At 41.0% G+C, this 27,511-nt stretch overlaps 1 protein-coding gene across 1 annotated transcript in view; it reads left to right on the top strand.

The window, feature by feature from the left end:
* The first annotated feature begins 7,112 nt into the window (after positions 1 to 7,112).
* The window catches only part of PEX7 (peroxisomal biogenesis factor 7), a 52,412-nt gene continuing 32,013 nt past the window's right edge, over positions 7,113 to 27,511 (top strand). Inside the window, exons 1-5 of the mRNA XM_083607847.1 lie at positions 7,113 to 7,280; positions 9,375 to 9,432; positions 10,996 to 11,146; positions 15,412 to 15,489; positions 17,060 to 17,168. Of these exons, the coding sequence (XP_083463973.1) occupies positions 7,124 to 7,280; positions 9,375 to 9,432; positions 10,996 to 11,146; positions 15,412 to 15,489; positions 17,060 to 17,168 (553 nt within the window). The 5' untranslated portion in view covers positions 7,113 to 7,123. The remainder of the gene's footprint in view (positions 7,281 to 9,374; positions 9,433 to 10,995; positions 11,147 to 15,411; positions 15,490 to 17,059; positions 17,169 to 27,511) is intronic.

The raw sequence follows: 27,511 nt of genomic DNA on the forward strand, positions 1-27,511 counted from the left end.
GGGAATTTGCAATTTATAGGGAAAAAGAGCCTGTAGCATCTTAAAAACTAACAAATCTTTAAGCATAAGCATTCATGAATTATCTATGTGCTGTAATAAAATTGTCATATCGTTAAAGTGTCACAGCCCTCTGTTGTTTCTGTTAAAACAGACTAAAATAGCTCTCAGTCTGGAAGTTTTTGCATTTTATAGAATAGTCCTTGGCTGCCACCTACTGTTCTCTTGAGTGGATCCCCTTTTAGGACACTGTTACATCACATAACAATATAAATTACATTGTTGTTTTTTACACTTAAAATGTTAAGAACCACCATTAACTTTTCAATGACAAGTGTGTTAGTGATTTACAGCCATTTTTCTAGATCAGACAGGAACACTGTAGTATTTACGTAGCCTGGTCTGGAGGGAATAAGACTGTCTTGAAGTAACATAATCAAACTTTAAAAATTAATTGGCCTTATATTATTTACCGTATTTTTCGCCCTATAGGACACACTTTTTCCCCTCCAAAAATGAAGGGGAAATGTGTGTGCGTCCTATGGGGCAAATGCAGGCTTTCACTGAAGCCTGGAGAGCGAGAGGGGTCGGTGGGCACCGACCCCTCTCGCTCTCCAGGCTTCAGGAGAGCCCCAGCGCCAGCCCCACAAGGTCGGGGGACAGAGGGAGGCGGAACGCCGCCATCCCGCTGTCTCCCGAAGTGGTTTGGAGGCTGACGGCGGGGAGAAGAGCGCTTCTCCCCGCTGCCTGCCCCACAAGCTCCGGGGACAGCAGGGAGACGCAGCGCGTCTCCCCGCTGTCCCCAGACCTGATCTCAAGGTGGGCGGCAGGGAGAAGAGCGCTTCTCCCCGCTGCCTGCCCCGCAAGCTCTGGGGACAGCTGGGAGACGCAGCGCGTCTTCCTGCTGTCCCCGGACCTGATCTGAAGGCGGGCGGCGGGGAGAAGAGCGCTTCTCCCCACTGCCTGCCCCGCAAGCTCCGGGGACAGGTGGGAGATGCAGCGTGTCTCCCTGCTGTCCCCGGACCCGATCTCAAGGCGGGCGGCAGGGAGAAGAGCGCTTCTCCCCGCTGCCGGCCCCACAAGCGCCTGGGGGGGAAATAATTTTTTTTCCTTTATTTCCCCCCAAAAAAACTTGATGCGTCCTATGGGCCGGTGCGTCCTATGGGGCGAAAAATACGGTACTTGTGTCTAACACTGTGGACAGTGTTCTCGAAGTTACGAACATGAGTTTGACCAAGCTGCGGGAGGCAGTGGAAGACAGGAGTGCCTGGTGTGCTCTGGTCCATGGGGTCACGAAGAGTCAGACATGACTAAACGACTGAACAACAAAATTTGTATTAAATATATATTAAAGGAAAATGATTGCCCTTCACCTTCAGTTTAAAATTTGGCCCTGGTAATAATTGTTGGCCTAGAATATTTTAGGAGCAGACACAGAGCCCAACTTTGGGGCAAACCTTTAACCCATAATTTATAAAAGGGCCGGGGCATCAAGCCTTGGGGCCAAATGCTGGCCTCCCTTGGGACTTTCACCAGGCCATATCTCCTCTTAAGCCTTGTTTCACATCTTCCTTGAGTGTTTTCGCCTTGCTGGAAAATATCAATCCTGCCTGATGGTACTCTCTGCTTACCTGGATGGTGATAGAAGGGTGCATGAGTATGTGTAGAAACTAGTCTACTATATGGAGATAGATTTTACATTAATTACTCCACACACTTTTTCCTCTGGCACTGCAAGCAGCCCCCAGATGGAAATGCCACTCATGGATTGAAAAAGGTTCCCTGCCCACGATGTATAATGTAAACCACCAGCCAATGCTTCTTTATCTGCATCTATTTATCATGTATATGGATGGGCTGGCTGCTTTGCCAGATTATAAACTTAGAATCCTTGGTTTCGAAAATAACTTTTATATAGGGGGAAGAATTCCCCTATTCTGCTCCCACATTCACTCTTCTTTCCCCTCATTATCACCATAAACAACTGCACTTCAAGACAGTGCCTGGAAGAAACACTGCTACTATCTTCCTCAGCAAGTTCTCATCTGTTTGTAATTCAAGGAGTATCACACTGCAGCCAATTTAAAAGGATGCACAATTCCTCTTCCTCTGCTCTGGCCTTGCAAAAGCCTCCCACTTCCTCAATGACGCAACCTTTCAAAAGGGAATCAGCCCAGAGAAGACAGAGGGAAGGAACTCTCTTCCACATACTCTGCAGCTGTTGCTGCATGCCCCACAAAATCAAGCAGAAGAGACACACAGAAACTTATTGAAACACAAACACACACCAGCAGCTAATCTAGAGGGTGCCAGGAGGGTGGGCAGAGGCCCCCATCTCTTCAGGCATACAGCACAGCACAGTCTTCCACTCACACTTTTGCTTGGGATTCAGCAGGCTTGCTAGGAACTGTGGCTGCACTGCTCTTCCCAATGCAATTGGTATCACAATTAACACTGAACTGAGAAAGGCTGAATTCTTGTATCTACATTTAGAAGGCATTTCTATTATACAGAGTCCCTTACCCTTTTCTGATACTTGAAGATTTTTGAGAATTCTCATGTATGGCAACACAGCTGTAAATTTGTAAGTTTCCCCAGGACTTCTCATTCTGGGATCCTGAAGCACACAACAGAAACGCCCTTCTTCTCAAACCTTCTTGTTTTCAATGGTGGGACAAGGGTCAACACTGTCTTTGAGAGTCAGCTAATTTACTCCCTTCACTTTTCAGTCTAATTAGAGGATTCAGCCTAAGTATATTTTAGAACCATGTATCAAATTAAATAATTAGTTTCTAACTTTTCTGAGCGGCAAGGTCACATCCTGGATTCTCAGTACGGAGCACTTCATATGACAAGAATGATGTTTTTTGATGGGTGGAAAATGATATAATTCCATAATTTCTTGTGCACACAGGGTACTTTTGATAAATCTAATGCACAAGTTAACATGTTTAGTCAAACAAAGTTGTGCTTTGTATTAAAATTGCTTAATGGTTATGCAACCCTTTTGCAAAATCTCATTATTTATGCTGCTTATCTTTCAGCCACCTACGCAGCTTGAAACCGATTGAAACTTTCAGGCTTTTTTATAATGCCAACAATAACACATCCATGCAGGAAATGCTAGAGGCTAAAATAATTAGGCACTGGTTTTTACATGGCATTGTTTATCATTCCAAGTTCAGAGTCACAAAAGTGTGTGTCTTAAAACATTTCAGTTATTACAGAACAATGTAATAATTTGCAGAACGATTACTGATAAAACTCTACCATGTGAGTCATTGGACTTTTATCATGCAAAAACTTACTCACATGATAGGATTTCACAAAAAACAGCTGCAATCCTATGAGATAAAGTGGTATTGAAATCAATTAAACTTTCTTCTCAGAAAACATGCATCAGATAAGTTTCAAAGCTGCTATCTGAAAAGTATTTGCTCCTGAGAAAACTGACTCGAAAGGGACATCAAGCCCACAATGTTAGATATACTTATTAAGATGTGGCGTGTATGTTTCTTGAATTGTGGGAAGGAAGGAGGCAGACAGGCTTGGAGGAGGAAATAAAACATACAGAAAGGGGGCAGAGAAACAAACAGACCACTCAGAAAAAAGGAGAGGCAGGAGAAACCAAAGACACATGGGAGCAGGTGAGGGAAGGGAAAAGAAACAGAAGGTGCCTCCAGACTGTCAGTATTTTGTGGGTATTTTGTCTATGCATACTGAAAATTAATGTTTGTGCAATTAAAATGGATTTAAGTGTTCATTAAAAAAAATAAAAAAAATAAAAATTAAAATGGATTTAAGTGCTCTGCTGCTCTAGTGCTAGTGCAAAAAAATTAAAAAGAACATTGTCTTTTTGTGGTTCGGAAAGTGATGAGGAAATGCACTGAAAAGTGTGGGACGAATGAATGATTAATAGGAAAACGCCCACAAGCAATTCAGGATGAATGCTCATTATGATATAACCTCCCAGCATGCTTTGTGTAAGCAAATCAGAATGAGTGCTGAACACACTGGACACGCCCAAAGAACTCTGCTTTCTTCTTGGTGCCAATCTCAACCTGGGGGAAAAAGACAGTGATAAGAAACTGGAATCAGTGATACTCCTCCTACTTCCTTTCAAAGCTTTCTGTAGTTTTCCAATGAGAGATTGCTCCTTTCTCAATTCCAAGGAATACAGAAAAGAAGTAAACTCCTGGAGAGGGGCAGGAGTGCAAAAGTTTCACAGGCACTGGAGGAGGCTTTCAGGGGCACCATTGCATCTGCCACACTGGGGACACCAGGCCTAATATAATGGATGCTGTCAGGTGAGAGCTTATGGTGGAAGGAATCTGGCATTTCAACAGAACTGGTACTTTTGGTAGTCCTGTATCACAGATCTTTGCCAGGATCTGTGTTATCAACACATTTTATGAATCACCAGTTAAAAATGTAATTATCACTTTTATTTCAATTCCTACTGATCTTAGTGTTTACAATTCCCCATACACATCTCCTCAACAATGTATATTCTCCTGTGATTTAGGATAATACTTTTATGCATCAAATGAAGTATATCAGAGATAGCCAATATGCTGCTATCCCATCATAACTTGTGGCACAGACCTTTCTACCTAGCATTCTCCCAAGAGAAAAAGGCTTCACACAACTCACTCTTCTTCTAATTACATACAATCCTCCATATGTGGAGCAAGAATCAGTTTTAAAATGAAACTGAAGGGAGACTGGGTTAATTGATCTATTTCGTTGCAAATGCTTTGAAATAATTATGTGGTAAACCACCCCCTGGGGGGAACCAAGTTTTTTTGTTCCTTGTTTGTTAGAACAGAACTCTGGTTCTGTTTTGTTGTTTGGGGCCATGCAGACTGGAGAAAGCAGTCAATGAAAAAGTTAAAAGCTCACATTCTGTGCATAGAGGTTAATTATTTTGTAGTTATTTCAAACAACACACATTTTGGAAACTCAAAGCTGCCCCTTTTCAATCCTAGTAATGCTATCTTACTGGCAGAAAGTAAAGCAGCATTCAGATTACACCAGTGTCCAAACTTTTTTCAAAGAGGACCAGATTTGATGAAGTGAAGGGCCATGAGGGCTGACCAAAGGGCCAACCAATGTTGTTGACCCTTTTTATGATTGAAGTAGTTGAGCATAGAGTATTTTTCCAGATAAAAGGGAACCATTGAACAGATTTTTAAACATTTGCCATGTCAAACCTGTTCACTAAAATCTGAAGTGAACATTTTATAGGACTATGGCAGGACCCATCTAAAGTCTATGACAGGGGTGGCTAACTCCCAAGAGACTACAATCTACTCACAGAGCTAAAAACTTGCAGTGATCTACCCCCTTTTGGGGGGTTCAGGTCAAAGTTGTTGAGTTTTTTCAGGAACGAGGTAAAATGCTTAGCTTTTTTTTAGGGGAGCCACAGTTGTTCAGCTTCTTTGTGGGAAGCCAATGATCTACCAGTGACCTACCACAGACGTCCAGTGATCTACCAGTAGATCACGACCTACCTGTTGGACATGCCTGGTTTGTGGGAACGTGCTTTGACATTACTGATTAATTGCTAGGCTTCCTCTTGTGCTTTTTTTGGTTAACGCTGCCTTTTTGCTTTGGAAAATAAACTTGCTAAATGGACCATGCCACGTGCTCCTGTGCTTTTTAGAGGCCTAATTACAGCAGTATCTTCGGTTTTATGCATTTGTCCATTTTTACCCTGGAATCAATGCTCATGAAGATCAACATAAAAAAATTCCTTCCAGCAGCACCTTAGAGACCAGCTAAGTTTGTTATTGGTATGAGCTTTCGTGCGCATGCACACTTCTTCAGATACCATGCCCATGCATGCACACGAAAGCTCATACCAACAACAAACTTAGTTGGTCTCTAAGGTGCTACTGGAAGGAATTTTTTTATTTTGACTACAGCAGACCAGCACGGCTACCTACCTATATCTAGAAGATCAACATAGTTTTAATTGAAATAAATTTAAAAATTCAAGAGCTACACAGCCTTCTCAACTGCTGCATCTCCTATGGTGAGGGCTGCATCCCCTGTGGAAGTATTTCGCCTTTGTACTGTCTTTAATGGCCCCAAAACCCTGCCCAACCCTCATACTTTTAAGCCTTGTGTATTCTGCCTTTGGGACGTGGGTGGCGCTGTGGGTTAAACCACAGAGCCTAGGACTTGCCGATCAGAAGGTCGGCGGTTCGAATCCCCGCGACGGGGTGAGCTCCCGTTGCTCGGTCCCTGCTCCTGCCAACCTAGCAGTTCGAAAGCACGTCAAAGTGCAAGTAGGTAAATAGGTACCGCTCCGGCGGGAAGGTAAACGGTGTTTCGGTGCGCTGCTCTGGTTCGCCAGAAGCGGCTTAGTAATGCGGGCCACATGCTGTACGCCGGCTGCCTGTGCCAATAAAGCGAGATGAGCGCCGCAACCCCAGAGTCGGTCACGACTGGACCTAATGGTCAGGGGTCCCTTTACCTTTACCTAGTCTGCCTTTACATAAGGGGCAGGGCCAGCCCCTCCATGAGGCAAGGTGAGGCAACTGCCTCGGGCAGCAGAATCCACAGGGGCGGCAGATCCAGACGTAAGTCTTTAGTCCCGCTCCCTGTTGCCTGATGTAGTTCTTCAGGTACCCCTTCATCCCTGGTGGGGAGGGAGAGGCCGCCATTTTGTGGCTCGCCTCAGTTGCCTCAATGTATTGGGCCACTCCTTTGCATTGGGCTAGAGAACACGGTTAACGGCGCTTCGAACCACGGCAAGGAAATGAAGCGCGCCCAACTCTGCTCGCTATCGTGTTTCACGTTTCTTCCCCGCACGGTGGGGGGAAACGTCCCTCGAGCTGCGACGAGGAACCGGAAGCCTCGTTGAAGAAACACCGAGCAGGCTACTGCTATTGCAAGCCCTAGGGCGCTTCTCCATTGCCGCCCCGCCCCAGAAACTGGAGAGGCGGCGCTCTTTGCCCAAACCTATGATGGCTGCGGAGGCGACCTCTGCCCACAGTTCCGGCGGCCAGAGCTGGGCGGGGCGACGGCGACGGGAGCGGGACCTCCCCACAGAGAAGGAGAGGCGACAGCGCCTCTCCCGCAGCCGGCCCGGGATAGCTCGAGCGACGCGGTTGAGGCTATGAGCCGCGGCGGCGGAGGTGGTGGTGGTGCGCCGGCGAAGGCCCCGAGGGCGCAGGCCTTCCGCCTGCCCGGCCGCCACGGCTACGCGGTCGAGTTCTCGCCTTACCTGCCCGGGCGCTTGGCCTGTGCTGCCTCGCAGTACTACGGGATTGCAGGTGAAGCGGCAAGCAGAGTGCGCATGCGTGGAGAGGGGCAAAGCCGTGTTGCGTTTTCCAGGCTGCCCGGTTCTTCCTGCCCATCGACGTTGGTTGAAGGATGTGGTTTGCCGGGCAAGCAGTTCTTTTAAAAAGAGTAATCTAAAAAGAAGTCGAACGGCATCCTGTCTGCATGTTCGCTCCAGCGCCGCTTATTTAGGATTACCTTCCAGGCAAGCGTGATCCCAGCCTTGTTGACTTGACAGCAAAGCCCCACGGATTTCGATGGGGTTCGCTAGTTGCGGCCGCCTAGGCTTGAGGGCTGCAGCCTTTAGATGCGTATGTGCTGAGTAGGGCTTGCTTTGGAGTAAGCACGCTTGTGGTCGGGCTCGTGCTGCGACGTTGAAAGGTTCCCACAGTGCATAGTAGAAAAAGGCAGTGCTTTTTTTCTTTAAAAATGTTTAGGGGTACTCTCATTTGGACTCGAGAAAACCACCATTTTATAATTCAAATCGGGAAAAATAAATACAGTAAATGGATAAAAGTACGAAGATTCGCAAATGTTTAGGGGTATGCGTACCCCCAGAAAAAAAGCACTGGAAAAAAGTGTGTATCGAAGGCATCCGAACGGAAGAAGCGTGCTGTAGGATTTCTTGTAAGATTCTGAGCTGGAGAAAAGAGTGTTAAAATAGTTCTCCCGTTATGTGCAGTGTCAAAACTGTTTACTAAAACACACATACCTAATCCCAATCGTTTCCATGGTTGTCTCTGCTGATGATCTGAACAAAGGATGTGCTTTTTTTGAGGTACTTGTGGCCGATACTTAGATATAAAGACCAACCTTAACAGTGTTTAAACATAAGGGCCTAAGAACAGTCCTGCTGGATCAGACAAAAAACCCAGTGGCCAACAATATGCCCATGGAAAACCCACATGCAGGACACTCTCCACTTGTGCTCCCCAGCGACTGTTATATACAGTATAGGGATATCACCTCTTATACGCTCTAAAGGACAACTTCGTATTCTGTCTATGCCACCATAGTATCTTCTTTGTTTTAGAAAATGGTTGATTCAAACTGTAACACTTGACTGTAACACTAGATAGGTTTGATTGTGTAAGTGAAAAAACCAACTTGAACACCGGGTATTTTATAGAATTGTTTTGCAATCCTGTGCATGCTTTCCTGAAAGCAACTCCTGTAAGTCAGTCTTCTTAAATCACCATTTGGTGGCATTGGACCTGACATTCAAGCTTGCTTAAGATGTCTAGTAATGTTCAGCTGAGGTTTTAAAATGCTTTGTATTAAGACTACTGTTGAGTGTCCTGTCACTTCTTACCAATCCCATACCAATGAAGAACATGGTTCTGGTCTTGCACCAATAGCATTAATTTCATGGGATTTGTGCAAAAGAATGTCCTGGTGAATTATGTGCTTGCATGACTTAATATATAAAACAGCAGAATTCTACACGGTATGTTTACATAAAATATGTAAGGTTTGCTGTATTGAGTGGTGCTTACTTAACAGGTAAATATACTGCAATTGACAACAATTAAGTGCATATTTATACAACTTAATGAAGTCAATGGAGTTAAACTCCACAACTTTCTGTGGCTACTGTTTCTTTACTAAGGTTACAAGAGGAGTAGTTTACAAGCATTTTATTGTTGATTTCCCCACCCTTCTGCTTCAGTGTCTAACTTTGCATTTTCCCCATCACACATTTCTAGCAGTTGATTCCTACCCACTATGTCATTTGGACTCTGTTTTTTTGAACTGCTGCCAGCCCAAGTGGTCAATGCAGTGCTAGACAGATAAATAGCCTGGCATGGTATAGACAGCTATCATCCTAATAATTCAAGTATTTCACTCTTATCTAAATATTCTAAAGTATAGTCTAAAGATAGATGAGACCACTGTTTGCTACATTAAACCAGATTGAAGCTAGTCTGTTCCTGATATTTCCAGGGAACCACAATTATGCCACATTAGGTTCTATGGTGGAATAATGGCTATAAATTAAAGAAATAAAATAAAATAAAGAAAATAAATACTATATTCTACTATAAGGTATTTCCTTATTTTCAAATGGTAATATTTTTCTTTTTCAGGTTGTGGAACTCTGGTAGTATTAGAACAAAATGAAGCTGGAGTTCATCTCTTTAGAAGGTACTATTGTTCTATAACATATTAATAAAAATATAATCATATAACCTTGATGTATTGGAATTGTCTCTAACCATCAAAATCGGAGCAGTCAAATAAAGGAAGTTGTGATCAACTTTTGGACTTCAATGTTATTTTAGAAGCTTCATTTTGCTTCCGAATCCAAGCCAAAACTTGGATTTAATGGAACAAAAATGGGATCCTTGGCTGCCTGGGATATATTTCCAAAATTAATTTCTGATTATTCTTGAGGGATAATCTTTAACTACTTTAGCTAGGCTGTAGTGAGGATCATTCATGTGCTCTGATCCTTCAAGGGCAAAGTAGGTTAATTCACAGGTCCAAATATAACGAAGTGCACAAACTTTGGAGTGTCTTGGTGAGCCACGCTGTTCCCCTCACCACCTCTACACTTTAAACTTAAGGGAGAAGGGAGACTCTACTTCAGGGATGCTGAGAGGGTCTCCAGCGTAGTCCAGCTGAAGGGATATGATACCCTTTCTCCTTACTAGATTCAAGTACAGGAGGAAGTCTGGGGCTTGTCACACTCACCAGAATGCGGTGAGAAACACAATGGCAAGCATGACAATTAGAATTATGGATTCTTGCAGGTGTGTTTCTGCAAAATGTGATTTACATTCAGAGGAGAATGTGATTCTTTAGTACACTATGTGGATGGGGATACCTGTATACACCCATTTAGGTGCCAATGAGTGCTTCTATCTGCAGTCTTGGTGCCTAAGTTGTGTCCAGTACCTTGTGTGTGACTACATCTCTTGACTGAGACCGTGGAATTTTAGCTACAATGCTACTTGAATGCTGTTTAGAACATAAACCCTTTAAGCTGAGAAGGGATTTAAAAACCAATAATGGGTAAGTGGCTGAGGCCTATCATTTGGCAGACTGAGGCCTACCAGACCCCAACCCTTACATAAAGTTTTAGGGCCTTGAAAACAAGGCCAGGGGAAGCAACTGAGGAGGTGGGCAACAACACTCTTGAGATTCCTGACCAAGACGTCAGCTTATAGGTTTTACAGCCAGCGCAGGTGGTGGAGGGCACACACAAGTTGTGCTGTCCCTTATGGAGATGCAGGAAAGCAAAGCTTAAAGCAGTGGTGAGGAACCTGTTGACTCTCCAATGTTGTTGCACACCAACTCCCATCATTCTAGTTCAAAACATAGGAGAGGCACCAAGCTAGGGAAGGCTAACTTTGTGAATCAGACAAGTTATTTATTAGTTTTTTAAAATCCTACCCTCCTCCTAAGGAGTTCAAAGTAGCATTAGTGGTTCCCATCTTACCACTACACAATCTCTACGAGGTAAGTTAGGCTAAGACAGAATGTGTTTGGCTATAGAGTGCTCAGTGAAGCTTCATGGCTCATCCAAGATTTTATTCCTGGTTGTTCCCCAGTCCAAAACTATCACTCTTTCTATGGAACTATACTGACTCCTGAGAAGTAAAAAAAAACAAAAACCCAGACTTAAATCTGCTATCTTAGCATATGAATTTATTTAAGTTATGTACCATTTCTCATGAACTAATGTGTTGGTTGCTATTTCTTTAGTTTTGACTGGAACGATGGCCTGTTTGATGTGACATGGAGTGAGAACAATGAGCATGTGCTTATCACATCCAGTGGAGATGGATCATTACAAATCTGGGACACTGAAAAGCCCACAGGTCCACTTCAAGTCTATAAAGAGCACAGTCAAGAGGTATAATACATGATGTTGTTGCATTTCTTTTCATTCATAAATAGGGACCTTAACACTTAGGCCTACTAAATATCTACTAAGTTGGTACAATGATAAGTGCAGTATTGACTTTACTCTTAGATTTCATTTTTCATCCTTTTTCGGGGTAATAGCTTGGAATTGGCTCTTTGAGCTGAATTCTCCTAATCTCTCCATTGGTTTCTTGCCATTGGTCTTGCTCCACTTTCTTGTGCTGTTTTTGAAAAAAGGAAGATTATCTTAAAATTTAAAGAGTACTTTTATAAAGGTTAACTTATTTTTGAACACAGGAAAATCATATTAAAAATTTTAAGAGAAGCACTGCAGATGAGTTATAATTCCTTACTAAAAAGTAGGAGAATTAAATTACATCCTCTATAAATTGTAGTGATCTATCCTAAAGTTATATTTTATTTATCTTTTTCAGAGTTGCCACACATATTGAGTTAAGCTGTTCATGTAAATGTGAGCGTCTATTTAAGCAGAGCAGTGCATAGCATATAGCTTTTCTGATCCACTCAGGGAAAAACCACAGTCATTTCATCATCCATAGCATTAATAGCAAACATAAAAGTTTTCACATTCTATAAACTGAACTCAAAAGATTTTTTTCTGGGCTACAGAAATCATTAGCTTGTATTCTCCTATATCATATGAACTTCTGCCTTCTGAAATGAGTTATTACTTATTGGCTCTCATAAAGATGCCTAACCGCTATATTTTTGCAGACATTGCAGCTATACGGGTTTCACAGCAACCCGTGCTGACTCATAATGTTCTGCTAGCCTTCTAATATCTGAAAAATCCTTCAAGAATTATAGCTAATTTTGCTGTGGTTCATATCTGCTGAGGATTGTATTGATCATATAATTTATTTGCCCAGTGAAAAAGAATAAACTTCCTCCTAAGTATCAGAGGTTAGAAAGAAAGTCACTGTTTTGGGAAGACCTGTTTTTAAGCTATTCCTATGACAAAGGGCTTGCCTCCTCCACTTATAAGTATCGGAATCTGGTGATTTCTGGAGACAATTTGAGAAGAATATGAAGACTACAACTCTGAGCCAAATCTAGTCTCTGGGCCTACCCTTGAAAGTGTATTGTTTATTGAAAAAGGAAAGGTGATTGCTCAAGAAACTACTTGGACATGCTTTTTACTGTCTGATGCAAATTCCCCACCCTGTGAAGTGAAAGTGACCCATGATGTTTGACTCCAGGGTCATCACATCAGTACAGAGGAGACACACAATCATTCCATTTGCGCTGGTGTTTGAGCCCGCACCACTGATGTGTCAATGAAAGGGGCATGTTGCAGTGAGATGGACTTGCTGGCATCACCTTGGGCTTCACCTTCTAGCACAAGCCGAGTGTTTCACCAGCAAGTTTCTGTCAGTAAGGGAACTGGGGTCACCATTTGAGGCAAGTGAGACAGAGGCATTGGCAAAGATTGGATGCCCCTTGGGTTGTTGTGTTAGTTGTTAAAATGGTGGCACAGGATCTCAGTTTTTGCATGAAGAAGTAGTTACAAGTAGTTTGTAACTACTTCTCAATGCTAAAATTATATTTGTAGAATACAGCACAAGAAAAACTTGATGTCCAGTGTCTCATGATTGGGGAGGGGGGCTTGAATGAGCAGTACAGAGATGGGATCCAAGGCCGATAGGACAGAGCACTAGGGATGATGCATAACCCAGGCTTCTGTCTGTCTGTCTCTCTCTCTTCCCACTCCAAAATGAATGTCAGGGCCACACAGCATACAAGCAGAAGTGCCGGATTGGTGCTGTGGGTGGCAAATCTACATTATATAAAACTAATATATTATCTTCAGAGCAACGATTAAGTCTTGCACATCAGAGACTCAGAGCAAGAGGAAATCTGCCTTCCTCCCTCTCCTTACTTTTGGGTGTCACATATCAGATTTTGTGGCAGCTTGTCTATAAATATGTAAGACATAGTCTTTGCCCTAAAAATGATAATATTTTACTAAAATATTACATTATTTTAAACATAGTTTGGGGATAGTCTATTGCTTATGTTTATTGCTTATGAAGCAAGAGAACAGAAGGCATCAGCTATGGATTAGAGACATTTGTAGCAAAATGTGTACTGTGAGATAAATAAAAGACTCTTGCAGGTCATCTAAACATGTAGCAAGATTCCAGACTGGAATATGGATACAGATATCTGGCTGCCATTGCTTTTGAAGAATATCTTAATGCTTAATCCATTTATTATGAATACTAACATTAATGTTAATAATATTTCAGAAATAAGCCTGAGAGCTTTTCGTTATTGTTGAGGATAAATCCTAATCCTCCCAACATCAAGAGAATAAATAATATAAATGTTATATAGATCTTTATATCAGAGAGACTGTTGCTTTTCATTCTACCATTGACAGACTTGGCACTTAAAGGTTCTCTGAGAGATACAACCACTTGTTTCAGAGAATAATGCTGTAAGCATCACATTTTGTTAGAAGTTTCTTTTACCTTGCCCTTGTGTCTGATCTTGTATAACCACACACACACACACACACACACACACACACATTACTATCAAAGCCAAACTTAAAAGTAGTCACTTGCCTAGTTGAAGGGTAATAATTGTCTCTAAGCAATATTTTTATTTATTAGGTAGTAAAAAGTTTCACGCGAATAGCATCTCTTAGTTTGCTTACAAGGCTTATCAAAAGAAAATCAGCTGGTACAGATAAAAGTAAAATGTTTCTCGTTTAAAGTCTTTTTGCATGTTGGTGGGTTCCATTTGTGCAAAGCAGGTGTCACAGGCCCAGCAGGTCTATTTTTGCATACTGCATCAGGATTAGCATTCAACAATTATGGGAATGGTGTTGCACAAGCAGCGAGGACTTTGTGAATTAATGCCCCAAGAGGCTTATCACAGAAACCTCAATATAGTGGTTGTGCTGCCAAATATTTTTGTTTTTTGCAGCCTAGTTAACTCACAAAATAGCTATTGTTTGTCATGAGAGGAAAATGGTCTTGCAATCCTTCATGAGTTGCCTCAGATTATACTTTGTGAAGTACAGTTGCTGAGATATACTTTCAGATTTTTTTAGCAGAGTGGACAAACAAGGCTGGCAGTTCTGACATGTTGGAATCAGAACTGTCTGGATGTGGTATTCGTCCATTGTGAATCTCTGTATTGGGGGATCCACTGGTAATTTGAACTGTGAAAGAGATACAGTGTTCAAAAACCTAGGGGGTTTCCTGGTTTGGACATTGCCTTCTGTACACAATAAAGGGAGTGGAGGAAAGATGAGGGGAAAATGTGTCAGCCTGAGGATAGCCTGATAGAATCATAGAACTGTAGAGCTGGAAGGGATCACAAGAGTCATCTAGTGTAACCCCCTACAATGTAGGAATCTTTTGCCCAACATAGGGCTCAAATCCACAACCCTGAGATTAAGAGTCTCATACTCTGCCAACTGAGCTACCAGAACAGGGGTGAAAAATATCTGGGCAGAGGTTTAGGAGATAGTCATAGTGAGCAACAGAAATGGCTCTAATCATTTGGACCATACGGACCATCTTGGAGAGCACATTGTAAATTGCTTTGAGGTTACTTTTTAACAATCAAGTGGTGTATGAATTTTAGGAAATAAATAATAAGTAACGGAAAGCTTTTAGCTTTCTGTTTTAGTACATTTAGTACATTTCCACAAATAATACAATGCATCTACCTACTCATTTATTTCTCATTTCATATGTCATATCATGTAGCTAAATAAGCTTGCATCTTTATAAACGTGTTACTGAGACTTCATGTATCATTAAGCCTTATACAGTGGTACCTCGGGTTACAGACGCTGCAGGTTACAGACTCCGCTAACCCGGAAATAGTACCTCGGGTTAAGAACTTTGCTTCAGGATGAGAACAGAAATCGTGCTCCGGCGGCACAGCAGCAGCAGGAGGCCCCATTAGCTAAAGTGGTACGTCAGGTTAAGAACAGTTTCAGGTTAAGAACGAACCTCCAGAACGAATTAAGTTCTTAACCTGAGGTATCACTGTATAGCAAACAGTTTAATTCCTGGTGTTAACGAGAGAAAGCTTTCATTGTGGAACTTTGTTTTGCTAGATATGTAAACATTTCAGAAGGTTTATGCTTTAATTGATTTCATAACAAATATTCTCACTGGTGGCAGGACAGAAAAAAACCACTCTAACTATAGTTTGTCTAACTTGGATGCTTTGTGAACTTGTAAACTGAAATTAATCCAATATTTGCAGGTTTACAGTGTTGATTGGAGCCAGGCCAGAGGAGAACAACTAGTAGTATCTGGGTCGTGGGATCAAACAGCAAAATTGGTATGTTTGTACTTCTGGCTATTTAAATTTTGTATTAATTCAACATGCAGGAAGAGAATCCTCTCTTAACCTGTGCCATTCTATTGACTCTTTGTTTGAACAGATGCTACCTTGCTCTCTCTGCTGAAATTATACTGGCTTAATAAAAATAAAGATGGTTTAGGTCAAGAATGGGGAATCTCGGAATTCTAACTCTCATAATCCTTGACCATTAACCATCCTGGTGGGAGTTGCAGTCCAATAGCAACTGAAGGGCCATTCCTGCTTTATTTCTTGCAAATGCCATAGGCAGTGAATGAATTCAGCATCTGGAGTCGTCACAGGATGTGGTTCTCCACATAGCAGAAGACCTGTTCAAACCTGTGTGAGAGATTAAGAAAAAATTGCTACCGACCCACTGGGTTGATGATGAAAATAAATTTGAACATAATATTATGTGAAGCAGAATTCCGGGGAAATGAGCAAAACTACAGGTGCTGAAGTATTGCTTTTGGACCTACATGTCCTGCAATAAGAGGTGAATAAGATGAAAACAGAATAATAGTACTGCCACTAATATAGAAAGGATATTAGGTCTGGTCTGAGCATGCAGTTGAATGAGATAGTAGAATTCTGAACATTGTTCCCCTTCAGCTGTAGGTGAAGGCGCCATTTTTTAATCCATCTGAAATTGCCTACCTCCAAAAAGTCTATCACTGTTCTATTTCTTCTTGAATAGGTTCTGCTAATATGTTGTCATATGCACCAATTAAAAAAGTTTCACGAATAACAAAACCAGAAGTTTAAAGTTTGCTGTCATAAGTGCTGGAGAGAGATTTTTTGCAACACAAACAAGATAAGGTGGTAACGAGATTCCTCTATGCACAATGTAGGAGTATTCAAGCACTCAGGTTGTATAGAATTATTCATGCAGCAGGATGGAAAATAGCTAATTTTCAGATATATAAAGCAAAGCTGCTTCATAGGTGCACATTTCTAACAGATCTTAGATTCACACTCCTACACAGAGAAGTTGTTCTAGTGGAAGATGACACCTTTTTATTTTGTATTATTTTCAGGGACAAACATGACAACAACTAGTTATTTTTTCTTTCATTTTTTTGCAATGCCAAAAGAAAGCATTTTTCTGTCTTTGAATTGGCTCTGTTTTTAAAACTATCTGGGACTATTTAAAAATAACGAAGTTCATCCTGTGCATGTTTATGCAAACATAAATCATAGTGATTCCAATGACAGTTGCTACCAGGTAAGTGTACCTATAGTTATACCTTAAGTTTTTAAAAAGTCAAGGGGTGACATGACTGAATTTAAAATGAAAACCTAATAAACACAATAAAAAACAAAGTTAATTTGTGTAGTAATTTTCCTCTGCTCAGTACTCAGTACTACTCAAAAGTAGAAAATGCTGCCCTGTTTATGAACATCTTATAATAGGACAATAATGTATGCTGTAGTGCACATATTTAGCAAAACAAGCCTATGTTTTTAATGTGAGCAAATAAAATTCAGTATATTGCCTTCAGTTATTACACTGCACAAACAGCTGTTTATTTGTTTACATTATATCTAGTGGGATCCTGCAGTGGGACAGTCTTTATGTACTTTTAAAGGCCACGAAGGTGTCATTTACAGCACAATATGGTCTCCGCACATCCCAGGCTGCTTTGCATCTGCCTCAGGTAAATATTTAACTGTGCAGTCATACTCAAAAGGGGAACATTATTTTTGATTGCTTTCAAATCCTGTCCAGCAGGTGGTGGTATAAATTTATAGAAGTGGCAGAAGAAATGATAAATGTATAGCTATAATTGAAGTGGAGGTTCAGTAGTTATCTTTTAAATCCACTGACTTGGTCTCTCTACATGGATCAGCAATTGTCTCACTTGAGTGAGCTAGTGGCAATTTTTCACACTGGCATTTCCCCCCTCCCCCCGCTTCTCTTTAAAAAGTTTTTTTCCCCTTGCCTGGTTGTCTGTATGGCAGTGTAGTGCTTTGCTACACAATCAGGCTTCACATCTTTTACCTGATATTTCTGTGTCCATGAGATCAAGGCGTTCCCTGAAAAATGCACCTCAGCAAGGCTTTGGGTAGTGTGTTGATTAAATTTTGAAGCCTGTGGTTCATAAGAATCGAAAACCAACCATTGTGTAACTTTAGCTCATGCTTATTTCTTGTGTATCTGGCTTACTTTTTATCAAAACGATTAGTATCTCTTGGGGCAAGCTGAAATCCTCACAATGATTTGAAAAGGGATTTGGGAGTATAATGAAAAGGTTCACTGCAGTAAAGATTTTTTAAAAAAATGATTTCCAGGATATTCTTTAGGTTAACACCATCATACTGTTGCACCAATTTACTTCCTATGGTTTTCTAGGATTATTGTAGTTGCTGCATTAAGACTTAATGTTTGTATCATGCTTTTGAGTGTTCAGAGTGCTTTGTTCACATTACCTTACTGCTGTTTTTGCAACAAATTATATATATATATATATATATATATATATATATATATATATACACACACACACACACACACACACACACACATACTGCAAAAGGTGGGCAGGTTGAAGGCAAACATGAGCAATAGTGGCATCCTATAACCAAAGTTAGTTTGCAAAGTAAAATATCAAACCACAGTTTTATTCTTGGGTTGTTTTTTTTCTCCTCAGCTGCATTTTGTTAGTTCTCTGAGTACATAGCATGGAATTGTTGCTTTCAGTAATGATTTCTTGAGGTTACTAATGCATGAATTACTGTGGCCTGACTGTCCGGGTCTAAGAATGGCTGCAGTTGGCATACCAACCATATCTGGTAAAATGATTTCATAGCCACTAAGCTATGTGAGCTTCCAGTGAGAAAGATGGAATCAGGAGCACTCCCAAGCTCAAAACCTGTTTTTTCAGAGGGAATGCTATCTTGCCCAGAACAGGCAATCTCTCGGACACCCACAGTGCCTCCTATTTCCCAGAGTCGAAGCTCAGTTTACCATCCATTCCATCACTGCAGCCAGATAACAGTCCAGATAATGCACAGTCTCTTTTGACTCAGATGTTACAGGGAAGTAGAGCTGTGCGTCATCAGCGTAGTGACGACATTTTGCCCCAAAGCTCTGAATGACCATACCCAGTGGCTTCATATAGATATCAAACAACATTGGGGACAAGATTGTACCTTGCAGTACACCCGAGTATGAGGACCAGGGAGCCAAAACACAGTTTCCAATGCTACTCTCTGGGCATAACCTTTTAGGTAGGAGTGAAGCCATTGTGAAAGAAGTGATTCCAATACACATCCCATGGAACCAGTCCAAGAGGATCCCATGGCAAATGTATCAAAAGCTGCTGAGAGATGGAAGAAGCAGTAACAGAGGTGCACTCCTTGCATCCTGCTCTTGATACAGGTCATCCATCAGGGCGACCAAGACTGATTCAGTCCCCAAACTGTGCCTGAACCCAAAGTGAAATGGATCCAAGTAATTCATATTCACCAGGAACTCCTGCAACTCCTTTGCCACCACCTTACCCAAGAAAGCAGTATTTGCAAACAGGTGGTAGTTGTAAGCCATAGGACTCACATATTACACATTTTTACCTTTACAGCAATAAACATTAACTAAAAATTAGGATTGTGTTAAAGGAAAGATGTACCCCATGTGTGTGGGTGTTATTTTTAAAGCTCAGCATGTTGTGGAGCTTCTTTGCCTACTGAAGCAGCATAATTAATCTGTTTGATTAGTAGCAGCATGACCATTTCTCTTCTGTGTACCAAATGGATAGGTCAGCCAGATTTTTCTTTCAAGTGTAATGCCATTTAACACTTCAGAGTGATGCATCTTCCTTTCCGCTCCTGAACCAGAATTATTTGAAACCAAATCTAATTTGTTTCAATTGAAATCAGTAAGAAAAGCTGGCTCTAGCCCTCAGCCACATGCACCTCCTTCACTTGTTGCATGCCTAAAGGATGCTTGAACTGCAAGGTTTTGTACATTTCTTGCAATTCACTGGCTTCTATTCTTCAGTAAGTTTCCCCACCTACCCACCATTGGTAAGGGCAGGCAAGAGTCTTCTGAGTCAAGCTCCTTCATATGTAAAACAGCAGATAAATAAATGCCCTTTCACTAAACAGTTGTCCTGGACTGAAAATTTTAGACCCAAAATTGGACACATACTGTAGTGAAATGGGCAAGTTGAACTGTACCTTCCATTTCTTTTGACAGGTCCTTTAAGGACTATTTAATGAGCCATTTTCTCAATCTTTTTGATTAATGAAACACATTATAGAAAGAACAAGATCCAGCACATAGAGGTAGAACACGGGCATCTCACTGGCTGTACTTCTAAAGATGTCGTCCTTTTCTGACCTTAGTGTTCCAGACTTGCTTTTTCTGCTGCAGCTGCTGCAGCTTTTGCAGGGAAAATATTTTATGCTTTGGCAAACTACAGACTCCTAGTTTTTGTTATTCTTTATGGTACAGAGGTCGAGCCAGGCCAACAAAGCAGCAAAGACCTTGTTTTGAAGAAGATGCCATACACAGGTCTTAAGAAAAAAATTCCCAGGGACATTTATTGCTGTGCAATAGCAAGAAAAGTTCCAAATAATGAATGATCATTTTACCTGCTTGTGTTTCCCATCAGTTTTGACTGATTTCTGGGTTAATGGACCAGACCAGAAAGCAATGCATTTGACTACATTGGGTACTGGAAAAGCACAAAATGTGTTCTTCGTTCTCTGGGCTTTCCTTTTATGAACTGTTCTAGGTCAGAACGTTGGGACATCTGGCTAGTTCTGTATTTAGTTATTAGTGTTGACAGTGGCTGGGATCCAAAGAGCCACTTACTCAGTATTGCCCTTACACTGTGACCTTTCCAGTGATACCTTGTTTGATCTGATTGGTTAAGATGAGTGCTGATAAATCATTTTACTAGGAGAAAATGTTAGTCTGTTTTTGTTTGGTTTTGTTGCTTTCGATTTCCACAGCAGATGGATCTCAAGATACAATGGTTAAGAGTAATTTATCTGGATAGCTTTAAGAGACGTATGATGGGAAGCCACAAATGATGATTTTCCGCTTATGGATGTGATGTAGAAGCTATTTCGTTCTCTGGATTATCCTTTACTATGCAATACAGAAACACATGGCTGCTGTCAAACACTTGGCTTTATTATGTTATTATTATTTAAATATTTATACCACCCTTCATCTGAAGATCACAGGGCGGTGATCTTATATTAAGGCAAAATATGAATTAGCCTTTTGCACATATACATAGCCCCTTCATTCCTTCGTGACATGAGCAATCAAGCAAGGAAGTCTCAAATTAACCATAGTTTCCCATTTCATCTGGACCAGGAAACCATGGTTACCAGCTTTTGATAAAACAGGAAACTATGGCTACTTTGAGACGGCCTGATTAATTAGGGTTATTTAGAGATGGCATTCATGAACAGGCAAAAGGCTTATTCATATACTGGCTTATTAAGTTGAGAGAGGATTGTCTGAACTGGATTTATTTCTTTGGTTGTTTATTCCGCATAACCTTACATGCAATCAGTGCTGATTGTCCATCTTTCCCCCTAACATCCCTTTTTACCATGTTGGTTGATGTAGCACTTTGAGATGACATTTTCAAGGAATGACAAAAAGCAGTCTTCCTCATCCTAGTGACCTCCAGTTGTTTTGGATTACGGCCCCAATCAGCACAGGCATACTGGCTGGGGCGGATGTGAGCTGTTACCTCCTGGTGCCTTAGACATCAGTTTGGGGAAGATTGACCTACAGGGATGACCAAGATCTTTCACGAGCTGTGAACATATAAACAACTTTTTTAGCTCGTTATACCAAAAATATCTACATATATTGGCTTTCTGGATTTTGTATATTTTGCTGATTAGGTTGTGTCAAATGGGTTGGCTGGTGCTGCTTCTTAAGACAGGTGGGTTAGTTTGATTGATTATATGTAATTTTGCCTCTTACATTGTTCCCAGCTCAATAACATTAAAACTGTCTGCCATACCTATGAGATTTTTGTATGGGTTACCGGTCAAGTCACTGCAAGAGATTAACTGCAGAAATCTGTTTCATTTCAAGTTGGCTTGAAATGTCACTTGAGAGGCGTTTGTGTTCAGCATCAAAATGGGTAGGGGTCCTTTCTGAATGACACCCACTTACTTCTACACAAGCTGATAACCAAATGGCGCATGTGGTGGGTGCCCACAAACAGGAGCGCCCTGCCATTCACAAGTTTTCCCAGCAGTAACTGCACGTTACTGCACGTCATTCACGTGAATGAACCCTGAGCCACTAGCCTGAAAATGAAACATCCTTTGAAGTCATTCAAGGATGCTCTAAGTGAGGAGCTTTGCTTGCTACCATGATAACAAGGATACTAGTTCATGGAAGAATTCAAAATGACATTCTTTTCTTAGCTGTGATTCCTGCATTGCAGGGGGTAGACCTAGATGACCCTCTGAGTCCCTTCCAGCTCTACAATTCTGTGAAAAGAGTTAAATAGAAAGCTAGCAAATAACTTACTGTTAATTTTTTCTATTTGCTGTTCTCCAAAGCCCTAACTGCTGATGTGTGTTTGTGTGTGTTGCACACACATCCCATCCTATACACGTGAATGGAATTGAAGCTGCAAATGGTTGTTTTATGGAAAAAATGCATTGACAGCTTCAGGCTTTTTATGGAATTCCTCCCATTAATGCAGCAGACACTTAATCAGATTGTCAGTATATAGACATATTACAGTATGTTTGACAGTATGTAAATCTCTAAACTCTACTTTAGTTCATTGTTTGGGAGAAGGGGAGAATATTATAGGAGAAAAGCAAACAGAAAAATCACTGTATTTATGGTCTAAGAAGTAGAAATAGAAAAAAGTGATTAAATACTTAAGGGTCTGGAGTTGTGCAAATTACACCCATGAGCACTTATTTGAACAAGAGTAGATTATTGGGGGTGATGGGGGTGGCCCTGCCTGAATGGCATTTCAATTAATGTGTATTCAGCATTAAATACATTTTCCATTTGGAAAGGTGCAAAACACTTTGCAGAGCTGTTAATACTGTATTCAATCATCTGCACTCCTGTGGGAACTTACCCAGTTGCTTCAGCTCTTGTTTAGAGCCCGAGATCAAGATAGCAACCATGAGTTGTTAAATCGATGTTGTCTATTCTATTCTATTCCGTCATGATGTCAGTACCAGTTTCTGGACTGATAAAGCCGGGTGGGAGATCGGGTGGAAGAGGCTGCTCTGGCTCATGGGCCTGATAAATGTCTGGCTGACAACAAAAGGCTAGCCATGTGGAAAATGTGATTAAAGAAATGACATAAATAACAAAACCGCCTGGTGCTTAAAAGGGTTTAATGAGTCATTGTGCCATTTGCCCAGAAGGTCCCTTCTCCCTACCTGGAAAACAAAACTTGAGTATCACGTAAAGAAGGCCCAAATGCATCTGATACTCACATTTGGCACTCCTGTGTTATCTTTTGCCATTCAGTCTTCAGGGCTAGAGGTTGTGATCCATGCTTCCATTTTATCATGAAAAACATCATTTTTATATTCAAATACTGTTTATGGCAGACTTGTGAAACCACAAAAGTGATAAGCCTGCAAATATGTTTACTACCTCCTCTAGGACCAGCTTGGAAATACAGGCTTGCTAGCCTCTTAATAGGCTAGTAAGCAAAATTGCCTTTAGCGATACAGCCTGGTGAAGTTGTGGCCAGATACTTGTGCCTGCTCTGTTTCCATGCCTGTTGTGGTCAAAACCATGTAGGCTGCTGGAGGAGGGAGGGAGGGAGTGATCTGTCTTCCCTCTGCCTGCCTACACAGTTGCCTGTGTAGAACTGCTGGTCGCCTGTGGCCACCAGGATATTGGTCATAAATTTGCCACTAAGAAGCTGCTTACAAATCAGATGCTTACTTGTAAGAGGAAAGCACTCTGACACTTATAAATGAGAGCTGCTTCGGCAGCGGGAAGAAATCTGTGAAGCTTGGCATAACAGCCAGCTATTATCTTAACTGCTAGGACTTCAGTTTTAATGTTGCATTCATTTAGAACTTTAATGTGGCTATTACATTTATTTATTATAGTAAATGCAAACTGGTTTTACTCCAGCATTTTCAAGCATCCAGAAAAGAAAATGTGGACTTGCATCTTAGTAGAATTTAGTCACACTGAAGTTTTCCATTCATCATAATTAAGCTTGGCTTCTTGTAGTAGGGCAATTTTCTAAAGGTTTTCCCCAGCTGCAGTGGACTTGTTTTTCTTTTCAGTTTGCACACCAAAGTATCAGAACACACAGAGAAGTAGCAAGCTACGTAGCTCTCGAATTAATTAAATTCCTATTTCTCATTCAGCTCTAACATTTTATGTTTAAGAGTTCGACAGCAGTGTTAATGACCATAGTGCATTATGGGAAAATAATTTACACATGAGGAATCTGGAGCTGCTGATAATATGAGACATTGGCAGTCTCCCACAAGCAACTTCAGAACATCAAATTGTTAGGAAAATGTTAACAGACTTTTCCTTGAACTTCTCTAAGAATGGTTTTGATGGGCTACCCATGAGTCAGTTTTAGGATGATCTGAATACTCGCACTAAGTACAAAAGTGCTATGTTTTGAGTCCCTGTAGATCAGTAGAAAATTGTTTTCTCTTTTTACATAAGGGGACTTCCGAGGCTAAGAAGCTGCAGATTCTTCAGTGTATCTAGTGGCCTCCTTCTAAGGCATGCAGAGCTGACGAAAACACTTAAGTTGAGGCATGCTGGCTATTCTGCCAGCAGATCACAAAACACGGCATTATTCCAGCATTGCAGGTATGTTAGACCAGAATTGTAGGCAGACGCAGCAGCATGTTCATTTAGAACTGGCTGTTTGGGTTTCCATGTAAATCAGCATGCAGCATCCTTGGATATTAGAACTGATTGAAAAGTAACATACCGTATTTTTCTGTGTATAAGACTTGGTTTTTTCCCAAAAAAATAATGTCAAAAATCAGTGGGCGTCTTATACACGGATAGTGCCAAGGGTGGACTGGCGATTGGCTCTTGCCCCCAAAACATGGGGGTGTCTTGTAGAAGGAAAAATACAGTAATTTCTGTGTTTTACTGCTATTAAAATTTAGGGGGGGATTATTGGGTTATTCTTGTTTTTATTTTGATTATTATTTATTCTGTGTTTTTATATCACGATTTTATCCTGTACCACCCTGAGACCTGCAAGTATAGGGCAGTATACAATTGTTGTTGTTGTTGCTGCTGCTGCTGCTGTTGCTGTTGTTATTAACAACAATGATAATAATAGGGTGCCCGATGATTTTTTAAAAAATAATATTTTTATTCATTTTCCACAAAAAAATATAAAAACCATTTAATACAATCAATTCACATTTTATCACACATTCATCACTTTTTTTGACTTCCCTCAGCTCCTCTGCCAATCTTTCGTTTGCATCAATATTATTAACGCATTTCTTAACTTAGTATTGCCTTTAGATATCTCCTTCCCTCCTCTTATTTTCTTTTTAACAATATTCCTCTGTTTTTCACAGAGTCTCTTGAAAACCAACAAACGTTATCTGTTCATCACATATGCCTTTCAGATAATCTGTAAATCTTCCCCAGTCCTCGATGAACTTTTGGTCTTGTTGATACCGAATCTTCCCTGTTAGTTTGTCCAATTCTGCATACTCAGTCAATTTCAGTCTCCATTCTTCCACCGTCGGTAATTCTTCCTGTTTCCATTTTTGGGCCAGAAGTATTCTCGCTGCTGTAACTGCGTATTGAAAAAGTTTACAATCTTTCTTACTTATCTCATTTCCTACCAATCCCAATAAGAAGGCCTCCGGTTTCTTAATAAACGTATATTTCAACATCTTTTTCAATTCATTATATATCATTTCCCAGAAGCCTCTCACCTTTTTACACTCCCGCCACATATGGTAGAATGTCCCTTCTTTTTCTTTACATTTCCAACACTTATTACATGTTTTGTACATTTTAGCTAGTTTTACATTTCCCCCCTTCTTTAACTGTCAATTCTCCATATCCACCTCCCCCTCATATTAATCTTTTTTACACTCATCACTTCTAAGGGTGAAATCCAGTGGGGGAGTTTAAATTCCAACAAATTTTTATACCTGCCCCAAACATTTATTAACGACCTTTGGAAGATGTGGTTTTCAAACCCTTTATGAATTTTCTTCTTTTCATACCATATATAGGCGTGCCAACCAAATCTATTATCAAACCCTTCCAGATCCAACAATTCTCCATTTTCTAATTTAATCCACTCTTTTAACCAGCATAAGCAAGATGCTTCATAATATAGTTTCAAATCTGGCAGGGCGAAGCCACCTCTTTCCTTCGCATCTGTTAGTAACGTAAACTGAATCCTTGGCTTCTTACCCTGCCAGATATACCTTGATATTCTGTTTTGCCATTCTTTAAATATTGATGTCCCCTTAATTATCGGGAGTGTTTGAAATAAAAATAACATCTTTGGTAGCACGCTCATCTTTATCGTGGGTGCCCGATGATTTTTATGGTTATTGGGTTTTTGTTGTTGTTGTTCTCCTTCTGAATGATTCCATGGCCTATGGCTAGTGCAATAAAAAGTTTAATTGATAATGATAGTCCAATGAGGTTTTGTTTGACTTCATAATAAGCTACACAGATAGCAAAGCAAATTTACATTATACAGGTTCCACTTGTAAGACTGGATGAGTTGGTAGGCGCAACCCAATATAAATATGCAAAGTTGGATTTCTCATTCCAACACAATGGTTTGGGATTTCATCATGTATTGGTACATGCTTGCACAGTACATTAATTTAACAATTATCAAAAATTACTTGGTATGTTTATATTTTGTTCTGTAAGCTGTTGCTAAAAATAGTAAAGTTGTTTCAATTTTTCTTAGGCCTATATATTCCTAGTATACATTGTTATTATGGCAGATGCTTTAACAGCAGTGTTAGTAACTAACTGTCTTGGGGATTGAGTCTGAACTGGTGTAGTGCATTATCTATACCCTTAAGATTTGGACCATGGGGAGGCATTTTAATGTACAGGTGCTAAAATAGTCTAGATTTGTTGCTGTCAGAAGTTCATCTATTAGTATGCCTGGCACCATCATTGCCTGCATTTAGGTGCTAAGCTAAAATGTTTGTTTACTCAGGCCTTTGACTGTTCACTTGGAGGGAGGCTAGTTGTGAGGAATTGGCCAGTTTTAGTGCTCATATTCTAGCTGGGAAGGGACGCGGGTAGCGCTGTGGGTTAAACCACAGAGCCTAGGACTTGCCGATCAGAAGGTTGGCGGTTCGAATCTCCACGACGGGGTGAGCTCCCGTTGCTCGGTCCCTGCTCCTGCCAACCTAGCAGTTCGAAAGCACATCAGAGTGCAAGTAGATAAACAGGTACCGCTCCGGCGGGAAGGTAAATGGAGTTTCCGTGCGCTGCTCTGGTTCGCCAGAAGCGGCTTAGTCATGCTGGCCACATGACCCGGAAGCTGTCTGCGGACAAACGCGGCTCCCTTGGCCAATAAAGCGAGACGAGTGCCGCAACCCCAGAGTCGGGCACGACTGGACCTAATAGTCAGGGGTCCCTTTACCTTTACCTTTTATTCTAGCTGGGTGGCTGGGATTTGTCCTTTTACAAATATTCTTGGATTAGTAAGTTCAGGTATGGTGTTTTACAACTGATTTATATATGGTTTTAATTTCACTTTGGGGCACCCATTTGTGTATGAAAAGTGATGACTAAATATAATAAACAAATAAAATTTAGAATAAATACGGGGACTTTGACAATGTTACATTCTTGGTCATTTCTGAGCCTAGAAAAACTGGTCCCTCTGTTGTTCCTTGAGACCTGAAGCTGTTCAGCACCTCAGACTACCCTCTAGCTCCTGTAAAGCCACTTGGTAGCATAAAGACTAATAGCCTTTTAAGACTTTACTGTGGAGACCTTGTTTTGGCCACAGCAGATATGTGAAGTATGAACAAG

Source organism: Podarcis filfolensis (assembly GCF_964270895.1).
Source record: "Podarcis filfolensis genome assembly, chromosome: 3".
In the NCBI taxonomy this organism is placed as follows: domain Eukaryota; kingdom Metazoa; phylum Chordata; class Lepidosauria; order Squamata; family Lacertidae; genus Podarcis; species Podarcis filfolensis.